The following is an 18,274-nucleotide window of genomic DNA, read 5'->3' as shown; positions in this document are numbered from 1 at the left end:
ACGAGGACGAAGACATACTTCAGGGACTAAACAGTATTTTGCCATATATATTTCAAAAGGTTATTTCTGATTAATGCAAGTATACTTTATCTTTATATGTTGTTTAAGATAATAGATTAATAACTTAACATAAGACTGTCAATAATTCTAATCTATAACTCCCTTGCGTAGTTTTGCAAAAACGTCTAGAGCATAATTTGAGTGTTAATTTGCTTGTTCTTTATGTGAGGGGATGAGATTTTCAATAACTATTGTCAGTGAGCTTTGTAGAGAGATATGGAACAAAAAATGAAAGAGGTGAAAAACTAAATCTTCCTAAGTTAGCATGCAGAGGAGTTATCATTTTTCCCATAAATGGAACACATATTTGTTCTTCCGGAATGGAACACCCGTATCATTTTCCTCTTGCTAGCTTATTTATATGGTGGTGTCTTGGTACTATCAGACCTATCATGTGTTTAGCTGTGCTTTTTCTGCTATATTGCTTGCTAAGTTTTGGTTAATGTCTCACTCTTCCATCATTTTTCTCCTTTAATAACATAATGAAATGGAGAGACGGTGGTGTGTTCCCAATTATAGGAATCCGCTCTCTTTCAAAGGAGGGTAAGCATTTCATGTGAAAACCGAAAAACTAATATTATCTAATTCTCTATTGAAAAAATGCACTTAGAACAATCATTTTCACTCATAGTTGTACATATGCATATGTGTTTAAGGACACCTAGATTGTTTGTTTGGCCCAAATTCTAGGTTACTTGTGCAAGTTGTAATAGGGTTTGTATTAGAGATATTCTCGGAGATATTCGTAGATGTCCAATCATTGTACGATTATGTTTCCATGTACAACTCTGATTCTATGTTTGTAATCCTCTATATAAAGAGTCCTCTATTAGAAAGCCCGACTCAATTCTCTCACAATTTCAGTTTTCCTTAAACACGTTATCAGCACGAAACCCTACCAACAGCGGTAGGGATGTTGTGGTGGCTCTAATCAAGTAGATCCCATTCTAGGTTGAGATTTTTGATTTTCTACCGAAGCTAATCACGGAGGGGGCTATGGCGTTGATCGTGGCTATGCTGGGGGAGGTGATGAATCTAGACGGTCCGATAGTGCGCCGTGGTAAGGCTGCAAGGGTATGGGTCCGACATGTGGTCTCGTCCCCCGTGAAGCAGGTTTTCCTTTTCTGACTTTTGAGTTCGTGGCAGGGGCGGAGGCGGAGACCACAGTCCAGCTCAAGTATGAGAGGATGGTAGGTTACTACAAAACCTATAGCTTTCTAAAGCACCCAAGTTTCGACTATATTGGGCAGCCTATGGTGAAAATAGTGAGGGTTAGGGTTTCCAATCGCCCTTCTTCTTTGGCAGGTACAAGTATTAGGTACCAGATCCAATCCCCAACCCATTTTCGGCTTAACCCTGGACTTTTGCGTTGTCTCTCCTAAGCAAGTTCGACGCCAATCTGGCGACACAATTTGAGTGTTTCTAGCAGTCGGTCCCTGATGCTCCAATGGCGACAATATCTCCAACTCCGCCTTCCCTAGCGCTTGAGGCCATTACAAGCAAGAAGTGAGCTGGTGTACCCTTGACACTGATCCAGTAGAACAAACACACAACGTCAGTGGCGGTGTCTGCTGCTCATTGAGTAGTGAATCGGCCCAACTAGGGTTTGAACTCGAGTTGGCTTTGAAAACTGTAAATGGCGTCATCCTGGTGTCTCCTACCAAGAAGGCCAAGTTAGGAAGAGCTCTAGGGAGGAAGAACAACCCTAAATTAGAGGGCATGCAGCCAAGAAGCTGAAGATGCGTGGGGAAGCCAAACCCAAGGAAGAAGCGAGCTTTCAAGGCCACTTTGAAAGCTCTCGAGTTGGAGGAGAACATGGAGGCAACTGTGGAGGAGAAGACTCCGGTTGTGATAAATGAAACTGGGGAGGTCAACATGGAGCAGGCTGAGGTCGGTAGCACTCTTGTGAGTGCCGTAGAGTAGGGTCTTTTGCTAGTTAAATAGTAAATTAGGGTTAGACCTTTCTGAACCTGCAAACCAAGTAAAAAGAAAGAAAAGAACCAAAGGAGAAGAGAACTTCGTATTTTGGTAATTCTCTAGGATATTTAGAATTGTTTCGAAACTTTCCCTAGTAGTGTCGGAAAATTTTCTCTTGGTTTTATTATAGTTTAGGATAAGGTTGCATGTTAGGTTGTCTTTATTTTAATTGCTACAATTTGGTTTAGCCTTAGGGCTTCTAAAAATTACTCAATCTTGTCGTAGCCCAGATTTTGGGTGTACTATTTACTATGTAACATTTTCTACCTCTTCCTGGATTGACACCCACATTACATTCTCATTCTCTCTCTCTCTCTCTCTCTCTCTCTCTCTCTCTCTCTCTCTCTCTCAAAATAAATAAATAAATAAAAACCTAGCTTAAGAACATGTCTTCACTACTCCACTAAAACCTAGTCTAAAAATGATCTTACTAAAATCTTCTAGAATAAAACCCAATGAGACAAAATTCCGAACCGAAAAGAAAAAATACACCACCTACTAACAATGTTACTGCGAGTTAAATGTTACATACAATTCGCCCCTAAAATTTTTTCATCAATACATACTTTTTCTGCTAGAGTGCATAACCTAGCCCGGCCTAAGGGCAACTCCAACCTTGGGGTGCCAAACCAGATTTTGGGCCATTTTGAGACTTTGGATCTCCAACCATGTGTTTTTGGGGGGTCTGGTCCTATAAATATAGGACTTAGACTCATTTGTAGTCTCATATTTGAGACTTTTTCAAGACCAGGACTCGTCACTGTAGATGGGGGTCAGCCCACTTGCTGTCTAAGCCCAAAAGAGGAACAAACGCGCCAGAGCTGGAAATTGAAGGAGACGCGCGCGCCAGTTGAAGGGAAGAGAGAGCACGCGCGCATCATCCACTGGAGAGAGAAGATCACCTGCTTTTTCGTCTGCAGACGTGGGGCCTGCGCCAAGTTCTTTCCCCTGGTGACCGTTGGAACCCCAACGGTCATGAAATGTTTGGTCCTGATTTATCAGGTTTAAATATGGACGGTTCGATGTTGCCCTTTTTTTTTTTTAACTGAACGGATGTATTTTCGATCAGATTTGAGGGGAAAAAAACTCATCTACGGCTCTTATTAATTGAAGGGTTATTATATCCTTTTTGTTCCCAAAAAAATAAAAGAATTACCAGAAAATTAAGGGAAAAAATCTACCCGTTGGAACAGTGAATTGTAGGAAATTCTATAAATACCTACCCATTCTTTTCTATTTCCGCACACCAAATATCCTCCATCTCCTTCACAATTTTCCATTCATTAACCCTTCTTCTTGTTCTTAAATATATCTTCCTTTTTTTTTGTCTTGGAAAAAATAGCTCCAAGAGGGGATTGAGGCACAATGAAGAAGTTATTCTTTGCCAAGCTTGAATCACCGTTGGGGGTGATGGTTGCGTCGGAAAAGATCAAAAGTCGGATTTATTGTGGAGTCGTGTGGCGGAGGAGTACAATGCTCACAAACCGGCCGGTTGCATGGAGAGAACACATTCTAGTTGCCACGCTCGTTGGAAGAGAATAAGTTCAGCATGTATGAAGTGGCGCCAAGCTCTTAACAAGGTCGAACACTTTCAACGAAGAAGAGGCAAAAATATGGAGGACGAGGTAATTATATTGAAATATGTTCAATAATGATTATTTTTTTATTTCTCATGTAGTTGTTAAAAGTAAAATGTTGTTATCTAGTTTATTGATCGATTTATACTAAGCAAATATTTTTTTAATATTCTATTTACTTAATATTATATGTAGCTCATGAATGGTAAATCAACGTACTATGACTCGGAAGGTTGCGATTTTGTGTTTGAGCATTGTTGGCAATACTTGAAAAATACGGAAAAGTTTGGGAAAACGCCATCAATGGAAAACACCCACTTTAGTGTTCCTAATCATGTCAACTTGGATGACGATGGAACAACCACTACTGAGGATGAGCTTCCATCATCAAGAAAGGCACGTCCTCAAGGACAGAAAGCACAGAAGCTAGCTAAGAAAAAAGGCAATAAGCAGGATGCGGATGGCCTACGAGTTCAAATGCAGAAATGTTATGAACAAACCGAACGCGAGTACCAACAAAGGTAAAGACAGTTTGAGGAAGGTCAACTAATCGAGCAACGCGCTGAGGATGCTCGCACGATGCAAGTGGATCCATCAATTTTCACCCCAAGAAAGAGGAGTTATTGGGAGAGGAAGCAACAACAAATAATTGATAAGGAGGCCGAAACTTCAAGCATCCCGGAACAATCTCAATATCCTACACCCCCTGAAGGAGATAACACAGGATTGACCACTTATGATCCACTTGGCGAGACATCTTGGATGTAATTAATATTGTTAGTTGCTTTGAATGGTTTGTGTTTTAATTTATGATAATAAAAATTATTTTGTTGAGTAGATCATCTTCGTAAAAAACATTGAACTTTTATTTTCATAATAAAGCACACCACACAAATTAAAATCACACAACACAAAGTAAAATCATACTACACAACAATACAACCAAAGTAGGCCATGACCACTTATCATGACAACATGGCCACTTATTGAAAGCACCCAAAAAAAAAAAAAATGCTCGCTGGTGGTTCTGATCAGCTTGTAACTTCATGGTCCATAGGTGATCGACTAGATCGTCTTGGAGGTTTTTATTCATCACTGGACATCTAACCTCCCTATAACGACGCAAGAATTGATTTAGTTGTTGCGGATTGCGATCAACATCGGTGTCCATTACTGGTCTCTTATATATCTCTGCTTTCCTTGGTTTGGTTGGGATATCATCCGGATCAAATGGCTGCGCTGCATCTTCATCATGCTCTTCTTCAACAATCATATTGTGCAAGATAATGCACGTCATCATGATGTATTGAAGGTTCTCCTTACTCCACCTACGAGCTGGTCCTCTTATGATTGCTCAACGAGCTTGGAGAATACCAAATCTCTCTCCACGTCTTTTCTGTATGCTTCCTGCATTCTTGTGAAATGTTGTGTCTGCGGCGACCTCGGGTTTCAGATTGCTTGTACAAAGGACCCCCACTTAGGGTATATGTCATCAACTAGGTAATAACATTGACGATAATGCCTATTATGTACTTGGTAGTTCACTTCAGGGGTTTCACCGGTGCATACGTCATTGAACAACGGTGAACATCCAAGGACGTTAATATCATTCAGGGAACCTGGAAGTCCGAAGAAGGCATGCCAAATCCAAGTATCGTAGTAGGCCACCGCCTCTAAGATGATTGTGGGTTTCCCCTTGTAGCCAGTATACTACCCTGCCCATCCGGTTGGACAATTTTTCCATTGCCAATGCATATAATCAAGGCTACCGATCATCCCCGGGAATCCCCGTTCTGCAGCTTTGTCAAGCATCCATCGCAAATTTGCCGGTGTTGGTCGGCGAAGGTAAGTCTCATGGTACACATTCCAGATTGCTTTTGTGAAGTGCTCAAAAATCTCAATGGCAGTGGTCTTCGCAATATCTAGGTAATTATCATAGAAATCAGTTGTGATGCCATACGCGAGCATTTTCATGGCGCATGTCAGCTTTTGTTCAGTGGATAAGCTGAGTCTCCCACAAGCATCTCTTGTTTAAACAAAATATAGGTCATAGTTGGCCACGTCGCGCATCATCTTGTCAAAGACCCAAGGTTGCATTCTATATCGCCTGCGAAATATGTTTGGTTCATACTTGCACGGATCCGTGAAGTATTGAGCTTTGAGTCGAAGATCCATCAGCTTTGATCCCTGGCCTAATAGGTACGACCTTCTGAAGAACCACCCCATTGTGAATCCTCATCTTCCAGAGTTTGGACTTGCAAGGCAGCGACAGCCATCATCAAGGCTCGTCGACGACTTCTCGTGACGGCCTCTTCTTGATCTTTCTGCAACCATTTCGTTAAACGATTCATTGCAGAAATGGTTTGACAAAATCAAAACGGAAAAGAAAGAAAGATTTGTGTGATTTGGATATGAGAAGTGTTTGTGAATTTGTGAGAGATGAGGATGATAATGACCCCATATTTATGGACGGATTGAGTTCATTTCATTAGATAAGATATGACACGTGGCGGACAAAGACTCAACTGTAATTTGAACATCCAATTAGAGATTGACACATGGCGCTGATATCACATCGAAATTCGGCTATTTGGCATATATGCCTACACAAAACATCAAAATATCTTCTAAATAGTTAGATTCTTTGTCGTATGTGCCGACACTTTTGTCGTATATGCCGACAAAAAAAAAAAAAAAAAACTTTTTTTTAATTCATTAAATAATAATAATAATTTTTAAATATTATGATAAAATGTTAAATTATTTTTTTTTACCTTATTTAATTAAATTAACATATTTTTAATATAATATTCATCAAAATTATACTCATATTATATTTTAGTCAAGAATAGTGAAAATAGCACCCCCATATAGCACCTCATGGTTGGAGATAAGAATTGAATTTTATATGAATAGTGCAACTCGGGGGTGCTAAAATGAGAATAGCACCCCAAATGGTGCCATGGTTGGAGTTGCCCTAATTAGAAGATAAGTAGTTCGACAGGTTTTCAAGTCCATATTATCTAATCTGCAATGGAATAATCAATCGCACCCATCCAATGGGCCTCAAAGTACACCCTCCCAGAGTCCCAGCTTCCAAGTTTCAACAACATGATCAAAACAAAGCCACACAGGCAATGACACTTTGAGAAGAAAAGGTACAGTGACAAATGTCCAAGTCCAGCAAACTCATGACTCTGAAATGTCGCCACGTGGCACTTATGAACCAATGGGAGCCCCTACAACCTTATCCCACATCAAAATCCAATCCTCCAAATCATCCACTCTCCTGATCCAATATCCAAAAAATTAAACCAACCATTTCCCTTCACATATCACACAGACAACATATCCAAACCCATTTTCCTTGGCTCTCACATTGTTACACACCCACAGCAATCACAAAGTGAGCTTAGTAGAGTAATGGCCTCGACTGCATGCTTTTTGCACCACCATGCACTCACTACTTCAACTGCCGCTAGGTCTTCCTCGTCGCAGCGCCAAGTGGTGAGCATCAAGCCTAACCAGGTTGTGATCTGCAGGGCCCAGAAGCAGTCTGCCCAGGAGGAAGACGGCGGTGCTGTCTCTCGCCGTTTGGCTCTTACCCTCCTCATCGGTGGCGCTGCTCTTAGCACTAAGGTTGCACCTGCTGATGCAGCTTATGGAGAATCCGGTATAGTATACACTTCTATTCCTTGACTTGAAAACCAAAGGTGTTTTTAGCTTCAAAGAAATTTTGCTTGGTCTCTAATGATATGCTTGAAAGCGGAAGCACTTTTGCTTTATTGATCATCCAAAAACTTCCAGAGTGTTATGAATGCACTTACTTTTTAAGGAAGCAAGTATTAAAAAATGTTTCTGTGACCTAGCTATTCTTGCTAAACATTGTCGAAAATGATTTTGGTTATCTGAAAGCACTTCGTCAATTCAAAAGCATATGATATACCAAATGGGCTTGACTAATAGCGCGTAAATGAATGCGCGCAGCCAATGTTTTCGGAAAGCCGAAGACAAACACAGAGTTCTTGACATATGCTGGAGAAGGGTTCAAGCTGTCGATCCCTGCAAAATGGAATCCCAGCAAAGAGGTGGAATATCCGGGTCAAGTTCTGAGATACGAGGACAACTTCGACGTTACCAGCAACTTGACTGTCACAATCAACCCAACTGATAAGAAGTCTATCACTGACTTTGGGAGCCCTGAACAATTCCTCAACCAGGTATATATGCCTATAGATGCTAGCTAGCTTGTCCTTGATGCTCATTATGACAATGTAATCCATATTCGATATTCAGATCCATCACTTAAAATACTGTCATTACTAATGATTCGGTTCTGATATTGCTATTGTTTTCTAGGTGGACTATTTGCTAGGCAAACAAGCCTACTTTGGGAAGACTGATTCTGAGGTAATGAATGCGCTTTGATCTCTAATCCTTGTCAGGGTCACCAAACTTTTTGTTGCAGAAAATCCTTATATATGACAACATATGCATAACGGGCAACTCATCTCCGCGAGTTCTTATGGAATTTGACTTTAAAATGTGTAGGGAGGTTTCGACTCAGGTGCTGTGGCCACAGCCAACATATTGGAATCTGCAACTCAGACAATTGATGGGAAACCATACTACTTCATCTCTGTGTTGACAAGGACAGCTGATGGAGATGAAGGTGGTAAGCACCAACTGATCACTGCCACCGTGAAGGACGGCAAGCTTTACATCTGCAAGGCCCAAGCCGGAGACAAGAGGTGGTTCAAGGGAGCAAAGAAGTTCGTGGAGAACACTGTAACCTCTTTCAGTGTTGCCTAAATAAGAATCTAAAGAGGGTTTGTATATGTAAATCACCTTGAGACTGATGAAGATTTGTGTTGAGCTCTCTAGTCTTTTTCTTTTTACTTTTTTCTCCCAAATGTTTCAGAGTTGGTTATAATTGAGAGAACTGGTTGGAGTAGCCTTGAGCAAATTGAAATATTTCATGGTATAAAGAACCCTTTTGAAATGAGTTTTTCCATCTCAGTGATCTCACTGTCTAGTACTTTCAAAAGTATTAAGAGGGGGTTATTATTGTCCTGTACTGTTTACCAATTCCAAGACAAATGGTTTCTCCAACAGTAATACTTGCTTAATATATACTTATATGGGACTGAGATATACTTCAATTTTCACCTAACATCTGTTGGTGGCACAATCTGGTCATCAAGGTTCCTCATATTGTAGTATAAACCCCAAAAATTCAAACTGTTAAGTGAAGAAGACAAATGGTTCTGTTCAGTCCGATCAATGTGGAACTAATACTCAACCAAGGGTTTTACTCAAATTGGTGAGTCTTCTTCTACTGCTTAAGCCAGAGAAGAAGTTAGGCAACTTGATAAAGGATCACAGATTCAGAGGTTGAGAAAAGAAGTTGGGCAACTTGATAAAGGATCACAGATTCAGAGGCTGAGAAAACTAGGGATTGCTGTGAAGTACCCACACTCCCATCTTATATGTAGAAGGGGTACCAGTGTCTACCAGTCCTAACATATATTTGATATGGACACCAATACCGGTTGGAAAAACTTATTACACAAAACAAATCCAAGGAGCTCCAGGCCATTATTCCTAAACCAGTTTGCTCTGAATGTATGAGAATCCCTTGGCTGATAACCATCCAGGGTGTCCCTAATTATCAATCCTACATGTAAAGGCTTAATTGAACATGAAAAACAAGCAATGAGTAAACACAATCATAGCTTAGTAAGGTACTAGAGAGGAAACTCAAGTCACCAGATTATCCGACCCTCAATACGGTCAATTGAGGTTGCTTCTCCATGTATTCATGAGTTACCATAAAAAAAAAATGCAATTTTTGAATGCACAAGTAGCTTCTCAAGATAGCATGCTAACTAAGAACTTGCAACCAATAGGCCAACCACCTTACTCATGTACAAATATTCAAAAGTTGCACTTAAAAGAAAAGACATAAGAAGTACTTGAAATGAAATAGTAGATTTATTATATAGTGTGTTACTTGCTGCACAATCCACATGCTTGTTTGCCATGAATGTCTGATTTTGACAATGATAAAGTATTTACACAAATGCAATGGTCAGTGAAAGAAATTATAACCAGCTCTTTGCTTTCCAAGTCTTTTTCAACTTCCCCCATTGCAATAATGGATGCCATTGCTGTGTGCATCCTTGTGTTTCACTTTTATCTCATTTAGTCCCCATATCCGAATTGTACGGTCGTCACTAGCTGAGGCTAACATGTGTGGGTTTTTTGGATTCCAGCTGACACAATTAACAGCTCCAGAATGTCCTGGCAATGCCTCTATGAGCTCCCCTGAGCATCTATGCCATACATAAACCTGCATAGTGAGACACATTTGTTAGCACTCAAAGACAAATAAATGTTCACATTTTCTTTTCAAATTTAAATGCAAAGTTATATATCTAAACAAGTCTGTTTCTCCTGTGTGATGCCACTTAATGCAGTTTCATCATGTTGACTTCACCATACAGTGGCAGTCGGTAATATCACAACATCCAGCAAACCCATGAATGTGTGTATAAATGTCAATTCAAAATATTAGACTAATTAAAAAAAAAAACACCGCATGTGCAGACACACCTATCTTTATAGGTCAACATCTCCTAGACACCATGCAACCTAGAGGACTTAAAGCTACTCCTGGTCTTGCCCATCCGCCAGGAGAGCTTAATAAACAAAGCTCTAGAACAAAACATACAAAAGTTCAAAATAAACTAGCCCATCTGCCTACGACGCAATTCATCTTCAACATTAATCTCTCATCATTTCATTTCTCCTATGATGATCTACACAGGAATGGTCCCAGCAACATATTGGAGACATATTCTGAACAACAGAAGTGATATAATTGATATAATGTGAGTGTGTTTCTCTCCAGAATTAAACATTGTGCTTAATCATCAAAGATGGATAAGAACCTTATACTTGATGAACATAAACACAGGCTAAAGAATGTGTATATCCCCAATCTAATGCTTTAACATTACTCCTCCAGTATTCCTTGTACACAAGAAGCAAAAAGACTTAGAAGGATGCAACAAAATTTTTTACCTGTGAATCCTCACTACCACTAGCAATGAATGCTTGTTCGAGTCCACCAAAACAAGACCTGATGACAAATCGGGTGCGTTTGTGACCTTGGTACTTGGCAACAAGCTTGACTTCACCTGCTATGCTCCAGAGATGAATTTCTTGGTTCAGAAGATTAACCAACAACAACTTATCATCACTTGATAAAGAAAAAGAAGTTATAGGTTTATCCTCTTCAAGTAGTATGTCAACTTTAGCTTCCCTGTCAAGTAGCAATATAGCATTTTCTCTACAAGTACTTAATATTTTCTTTCCATCACTAGTTATTTCCAAATCAGAGATTTTTGAAGTTCGCTGCCCTTTCCAACACTCCAGCTCTTTCCCTTCTAACTCCCACGTGCAGATACTCTTGTCAGTGACACCAGAGAATATCCATTTCCCATCTGGAAACCATCCACATGACAATAGACCAAGGCCAGGTTTTTCATAAACATGGAGGCATTCACCAGTAGAGACATCCCAACGCCTGACAACCTCCTCCACTCCACAAGTGAGGAGCTGAGAGTCATTAGGACTCCATGAAACAGAGCAAACCGGTTTATGGTGACCAACTAGTCTATGCTTTAATGAAACCCAGCCATTCACATCAACCTAAAAAATGAAAATGTAGGGTATAAACTTCTTCAGACAATAGGATAAAGTTAGAAGACAACAAGAGCGGCATCATTTTAAATAAGAATTATACTCTGAAATGTTTTGTATTGCAACACTATAAAAATAGGTAAAATAAGCCCAAGGGTTAACCGGGATGCACATGGAATTCTCAATTCCAAACTGGCTTGGAAATGGTTTTAAGCCAGGATTTAAGTTCTGATAAAAATTGGGCATGCAGGCTCAGCCCAATCAAAAGTAGTGCAACAATTCTGAAATTAGACTGTATGCATGCATTTTCATTTTTTTTTTTTGGTTTGATCGTGTATTATTTTCATATATTTCCAACTCTCCCATCCAACATGGGGTTATGTGAGCCATAACAAGATTAGTCGAGTCTAACAAAGAGGTTGCTGACACAGAACAACTTCTTCAAAGTACAGAAGAGAGTAGAAATAATGAAAAGAAGTTATACCGCCACTTTCAAACAATTATAATAAGAAAATTATGATATCTAATCAAGAAATAGCAAAAGAGGATAGCAAAAGTGCAAACAGAGATGGAATGACAGCGTAGGATTGGAATGCAAAAAGTAGATGTGAAGAAATAATTGAAATAAATAGAAATCAATTTTTAATAGAGATTATCTACACACTAACAAAGAGGTTGCTGATATATACACGGTACAACTTCTTCAAAGTACAGAAGATAGTAGAAATAATGAAAAGAACTTATACCGCCACTTTCAAACAATTATAATAAGAAAATTATGATATCTGATCAAGAAATAGCAAAAGTGCAAACAGAGATGGAATGCCAACGTAGGATTGGAATGCAAAAAGTAGATGTCAAGAAATAATTGAAATAAATAGAAATCAATTTTTAATAGAGATTATCTACACACTAACAGAGATGTACTCATCTATACATTGACAGAGATTCATTTTGTTTCGGATGGAATAGAAATCAAATTTAATCCACGGAGTAAAGAATGGATAATTCAAGTAGAGAAAAGACAGTAGACACAAGTTTAAAGATAGCTCCACAGAGTATTAATGTTACCTCCCATATAATAGCTGATTTATCACTTGATGATGAAGCCAAGAATTTCCCATTGTGTGAAAATTGAACAAACCAGACTTCATCACTGTGGTCTTGTAATACCTGCAAAACAAAAATGTGATAAGACAGATTTAGAATAAAGATGCAACTAATAGCTAAGAACCAAAAAGTGGCTAGTCCAAACAAGCAAAATTATCTATCCACAACAAAAAGATTAATAAAAAGTATACAGCAGGGATAGTACAGTATGTGTGTGTGTGAGAGAGAGAGAGAGGGAGGGAGGGCAATCTTCATTACATAACATATTAATAGACAAACCATAGACAGGAAGAGATATAATGGATTAAAATTACATCAGTTGGAAAGAATGTAGAGTAACAGAAAGGGTCAAGTTAATTATATGATATCAGACATAGATCAAGCTCATGAACACCTTGAGCAGAAATTGATTGAGATGGGAGATGTAATAAACAAGGATGCCTGGAAACACATTGCCATTCTCAATGCACCTATCACAAATGTCTGAATTGAACTACTGATAATAACAGCAAATATTAACAAGAAGAGAACCAGGAACCTTGAAAAAATTGAGTGCTTCCAATTGCAAAAGGATAAGATACAATGTCAGCAAATCCATGGCTTTCATGTTCAATCAAATTTTGGACGCTTAAGAGCTGTAGATGAGCCACATTGTAGTTTGACTCATTTCAGGTTAAAATCATCTAAATTCTAAGTTTCTAACCCCCACAACCAGAGGAGAAAAAGAGGGGGGGGGTCGCACATCGTGGTGAAACCAGCTACAGGCTGACCAACCTACCTAACAATATCCCACATTATCATTGCATAAAATCTTCTAAGGAATCATTGCTTGAAAATACAAGTACAGCAACTCACTGTATTGAGGAAACAGTTTATGCTACAAAATGGAGAAAACCAACTTTAATATTCTGCGCCTAAGAGCTTATTATGCATCCACTTTATCAAAAAAAGCTACTAAGTACCACATGTCCAATCTGGTCGGTACAAGCTGTGCACCTCTCTGAGCCGAAATTCCATGAATCTAAGTTTCAAGGGAGTTTTACTGACAACCTACTTACCCCTCTATTTCTGATCTGAAACTCCTCTAGTTACTGATCCTATATACTCTACAATTTTTCAATCATGCCCTATGTAACTGTGATAGCCTAAAGCCTCCTCCTAGAACAAGGTAGATTGTACCATATCCTTGTCTCTAACTAAAAAGTAACTTCCAATGGCATTTTGCACAAGTCACAAGTGCTCCTTCCCATCACACCATGAAGCAAAAGTGAGTGGTAATTGATTGGACGATTGGTTTCAAACTTGCAGTAGTCTCATATGAGACCCTGGTTTCACAGTTTGCCAGTGTGCCAAAAAGAAAACACACAACTTTACACTGTCTTGTTTACCAATTGTTCTCGGATGTTAATGGTGCTTCTTCTGGTGCAGATCTGTCCAGCAATTATACGCATGGTCTATGAAATGTAAGAATAACTGCAAACCAAAAAGCATCTTTACCTAATACAACGCTAGTCTCTTCTCATAAGGAACATAAAGCATGATAAACCAAGACTGGAAAATCATCCAACTTACCCAAGACTGATACTACTTAATTGAGATAACTCATATCATAATCAATCAGGACAAAGATTACCCTATTCCCCCAAACAATTGAACCCAATAGGTATATAAGCTCTATCTAATTTTATAACCATCAATAAGATAAACTTAGACCAACCTGCACTGTTCGAGAAGGAATCTGATCTCTCCCACACTGATGATCAGTGTACAAAGACATGTCCTCGTTCAAAGAGTTGTGAAAAATGCAAGTATCACGCTGTAAGACGAGGGCTTGTTCAACTAAATGTTCCAACCTTCTTTCAAGTATCATAACAGTTGGTGGGAGCAGCTTTTGCAATTCCTCCAATAACTTTGGTCGAGACTTGGCCCTCACAGTGTTTTGACTGGGGGACCCAACAAATGAAGGAGCAACTATGCACGATGAAAGCTCACGAACTCTGCTACCATTTATGCAAAGAGGTGCAATCTCAGTCCTCAATGTCTTTAATGCATCCATGTCCTTTTTCTCATCTAGAAGTTCAAAAAACTTCTGCTCCAATATCAGAAAGGAAGCAGATTTAGCAATATTTTCATCAGATAGACCAATTTTCTGCAACGTGACGACACTTTCATCCCAATTGCCGTTGAGAATTTGCTCCATAAATCGATTTACCACAGGAGAGTGCAAAGATATTCCAGACTCTTCCTCCAGACGAGCACCACTTTTGTTATAGCCAAGAGAATATAGGGCCTTTGCTATTAGTCGGACAAACTCAACTCTCTTAATAACTCCTTTTGAACCAACAACCTCTTCGTCCCCTTCGGATGGTAGGGGCCGAGCCATCAAGTCTCTTGAAGGGCCAGCTACAGGCTCTGTATAAGATGAACCGTTGGAAAGGCCTCTCAATTCACCAGGGGATACTTTCATGCGTTTTGAGGCTGGTTCTTCATCCCCCACACCTCCCATGAAATGTGCACCTCAGCCCATATATTCTTAAAATGAAAGAAAACAAGGCAGATTTTCCCAAGAGTCTCCAGTCAGTCACAAGAAACAAATTCCTGAATAATATAGTATGAAAATAGTAAGTTTCTGAGAGTTCAATGTAAGAAATAAAACTCTATGTTAAATTTAATCACAACAAAACAGCAAAACAGAAACGCAGCTACTAAAACGATGCTCTCTAAAGCAGTAAACCAAACTCTAAACCCTAAGGACACATACATTCAATATTCAAAGATAATCCGTTATATGTAAACATATATCAAGACTAGTTTGCATTTGTCTTTACACTTTGAATTTTACATATAGTTACCAAAGGACAGAATTCCATTAATAGCGTATTAATATCACCAAGTTAGAGTTCACAAAAGTTCATACCAAATCTTCCAAGATTCTAGTATAACAAAAAGGGCACTAATAACTGACAAAGGAATCATTTCAGTTTACATGATAGCAATCTAAAATAAAATTCGCGCAAAAGTACCAATCTTTCAAAGTGACACGTTAAGGAAAAGCTTCCAGGGAAACTTTGTAGCACATCAAAAGTAATCAGAAGATGAAGTTGAGAACCAGTATGGTTTCTCTTCATTTTTCACCACAAATGACTAGAAAAACCTATGATTTCAGCAAATCATTCAATGACCAGAAATGTCAAATGATAGACCAAATGTACCATTAATGAAATGATCAACATTCAATATTGAATGTACATCATCCATCAAATTATTGATACCCTGCATCATGAAGAGCTTAATAAGAACACACTAAACTAATGATCTGACCACTAAGGAAACAGCATCAGTCCAATTTCAGACCATAAAGATATGATTTTGACACTACAAACAAATCCTTAGCGATCAACCCATATCAGAAACAATCAAAACGTGGCAATCCATCTATAGTAAGCAATAGAAAACAAATCAAAAAATGAAATCTGAACCCAAAAACAACACAAGATAAGAGCAGACATAAACCCAGAACAAGAACAATCATATGGAAATGACACCCAACAAAGAGCACACAATCAACCATAAGATTAGCCCAAATTTAGAGGTTAACAAACTATAAAGCATAAATCTTTAATACCCAGAAAGCGATTTCAGTTTGGAACCGAATCCGATCAAGAACCCAGAACAGCAACAGGTCGAGAATTCAAGAATCAATAATGGGTATTGAGAAGAATAGGAGACCAAGGCATCCGAACAAGAACTAGCTTTTTCTCCTCTGTCGGCACATTAAAAGTAAACACCGGATTGAGGTGAGATAATATATGAGAGATGGAAAATAGAAAAAAATGAAATAGCAGATTGCAAATTTACAATGAATGCCCCAATGAGTTATGGATTTGAGGGAAAAGGGGGTGTGGTATTATTTCCTGTAAGAAAATGAATAAAGTATCTGGTACCTTTGTCGTATAACACACTCTGAGTTTCTTCTTTTGCGTGGAGGAAACCAACTCGATGAGTCTATATAGAGTAAGAGAGAGATGAGTCTCGAATTCAACTTGTGCCACCTTCTCACAACCTTCACATGGGGAAGCCTACAGATGTGCACAGGTCAGATTTGGGCCAATGTTAGGGAACTTGCTGTGACTTGGCCACTTGGGCTAGGCAATGGTTAATGTCCAGGTCCATTTTGCATTGCTTCTTGTAGGGGGAGGCAGGCGCTTTCACTTCCACGTTTGTGGAACCAATATCATTTTGAATTTATTAAACTTGAAAGAGGTTGAGAACTAGTCGAAAAGACAAACAGGGGCCAAGAACGAATGAAGTTGGAAAGGCGTTACTAGATAGGAAATTTCGGTCTCTCTAACAGTTTGAATCGTCACTAGGCTAGTTATTTAAAAACGTGTACTGTATATGAATATTTAATAATGTCACGTTGACAAGTTAGGATTTTGCATAATAAAAATAGATTGCACAAGCTCTCTTGTCTTGAATAATCATTGTATTCTATGTTTTGGTTTTTCAAGGTCTCATCTCTCACCTAGCCGCTCCTTTCATGTGTTGGAATTGCATCTTGCCTTGTTGGCTCGTGGTGAGTGTAGTCGGATGAGGCATCTATCTCTATACATTTGTTTTTGCATTGGTGTTTACTTGGTCAATTACTGACCAAATAAATTATGTTCAATCACCCTTAAATGTAAATCTAAATGTAGAAAACAAAACAAAACAACTCAACTTAATAATAATTCTCTCCACCATTGAACTAACATTCATTGGTGGTTGAGTATAATTTTCTTAGTCACTTACTGACTAAATGAACATTATTGTTATTTTTGTTGTCGTTGATTGGTTATAACTGTTGCAGGTGATCTTTATTTTCCCTTATCTGGGAACATCAACAATACTAGAGATCAACTTCAAGTGGTTTAAGTAGGCAATCAAGAGTGATAGATTTTAGTTACAAGCTACAAATAGGGTCGTGTAGCTAGCTATTTCATTTTGGTTGCTCATTACTATTAGTGGTTGGTGCCAAACTCCAAGGAAAGGATAAGGAAAAGCGTTATGGCAATTTCGTTTTCTAGTTTTGTTTGGTTTGTGATTTTTGTTTTATGCCTAAATAAAATAAGTTCCTATTCCAAGTTTGCATTTTAAGGGTCTTAGTTTTGTTGTTGTGTTATGGTTAGGGCTTGCTCTTTATGGGCTAAATGTCTTATTACTAGCTAATATGTTTTTATTGTTAGTGTGTTGGTTAAGCACCCTAACACGTGGTCTAATATTTTTGAGACACGATGTAAAAGTGGGTGAAATTCATCTCAATGTTGGCTATATGGATTTATCATGATTCTCGAGATTGGTTGCTCTATATACTCTTTGATAAATGTCAATTATTTTGGTTATAGATTGTTCATCTTCGACTCATGGTGTTTAGTTGACACTAGAAAAGGCAACCGCGCGATGCCGCGGGAATTGGATTTGTTAGTTGTTAACAATTTTTTATATAGTGCTTAGTCGTTAAACAATTCTTTTTGTAATTCTGATAAAAAATGTAATAGATCATAGTTACATAAGTTTGAGAAGTACAATTTTAGAAAAAAAGTTTCTATAGTGTAAGTTTTAATAAGCTGTTTGAACAGATTACACATTTGCGAGAACTATAATTACAGAAATATGATTAATGAAACTCTTCCATTTTTAAGATTTAAAAAAAAATCTACTTTAGGTATCATTTGTAGAAATTTACAAATACAAAACAGAATTGTTCTCTCACAAAAAAATAATAATAAATAATTTTTTTGTTTAAATGAAAAGATATGGCAAGATTGAAAGAAAAAAAAAAAGGATTGTAATTTTAGTTAAAC

The 18,274-nt window shown here is 38.4% G+C and overlaps 2 protein-coding genes across 3 annotated transcripts; one reads left to right on the top strand and one right to left on the bottom strand.

Annotated features, from left to right (window-relative positions):
• The first annotated feature begins 6,937 nt into the window (after positions 1 to 6,937).
• On the top strand, positions 6,938 to 8,628 carry LOC112183296 (oxygen-evolving enhancer protein 2, chloroplastic). The gene is made up of 4 exons (XM_024321634.2): positions 6,938 to 7,287; positions 7,602 to 7,834; positions 7,974 to 8,024; positions 8,166 to 8,628. The coding sequence occupies exons 1-4, from the start codon at positions 7,038 to 7,040 to the stop codon at positions 8,424 to 8,426; spliced, it is 795 nt and encodes a 264-aa protein (XP_024177402.1). The 5' UTR covers positions 6,938 to 7,037; the 3' UTR covers positions 8,427 to 8,628.
• Positions 8,629 to 9,586: 958 nt separating this feature from the next.
• Positions 9,587 to 16,521, bottom strand: LOC112183295 (WD repeat-containing protein 26 homolog). Of its 2 annotated transcripts, none has more exons than XM_024321632.2 (6): positions 16,376 to 16,521; positions 16,057 to 16,194; positions 14,149 to 15,029; positions 12,393 to 12,494; positions 10,701 to 11,330; positions 9,587 to 9,966 (listed from the first exon to the last, which is right to left on the bottom strand). In XM_024321632.2, the coding sequence occupies exons 3-6, from the start codon at positions 14,935 to 14,937 to the stop codon at positions 9,751 to 9,753; spliced, it is 1,737 nt and encodes a 578-aa protein (XP_024177400.1). In that variant the 5' UTR covers positions 14,938 to 15,029; positions 16,057 to 16,194; positions 16,376 to 16,521; the 3' UTR covers positions 9,587 to 9,750. The 2 variants fall into 2 exon arrangements, with proteins under 2 accessions (XP_024177400.1, XP_040371520.1); XM_040515586.1 differs by lacking the exon at positions 16,376 to 16,521 and adding an exon at positions 16,290 to 16,308.
• Positions 16,522 to 18,274: the final 1,753 nt, after the last annotated feature.

The sequence above is a fragment of the Rosa chinensis genome, chromosome 2 (genome assembly GCF_002994745.2).
Source record: "Rosa chinensis cultivar Old Blush chromosome 2, RchiOBHm-V2, whole genome shotgun sequence".
Taxonomy (NCBI): domain Eukaryota; kingdom Viridiplantae; phylum Streptophyta; class Magnoliopsida; order Rosales; family Rosaceae; genus Rosa; species Rosa chinensis.
Note: the sequence above shows the minus strand (reverse complement) of the source record. Positions and strands in the feature narration are given on the sequence as shown.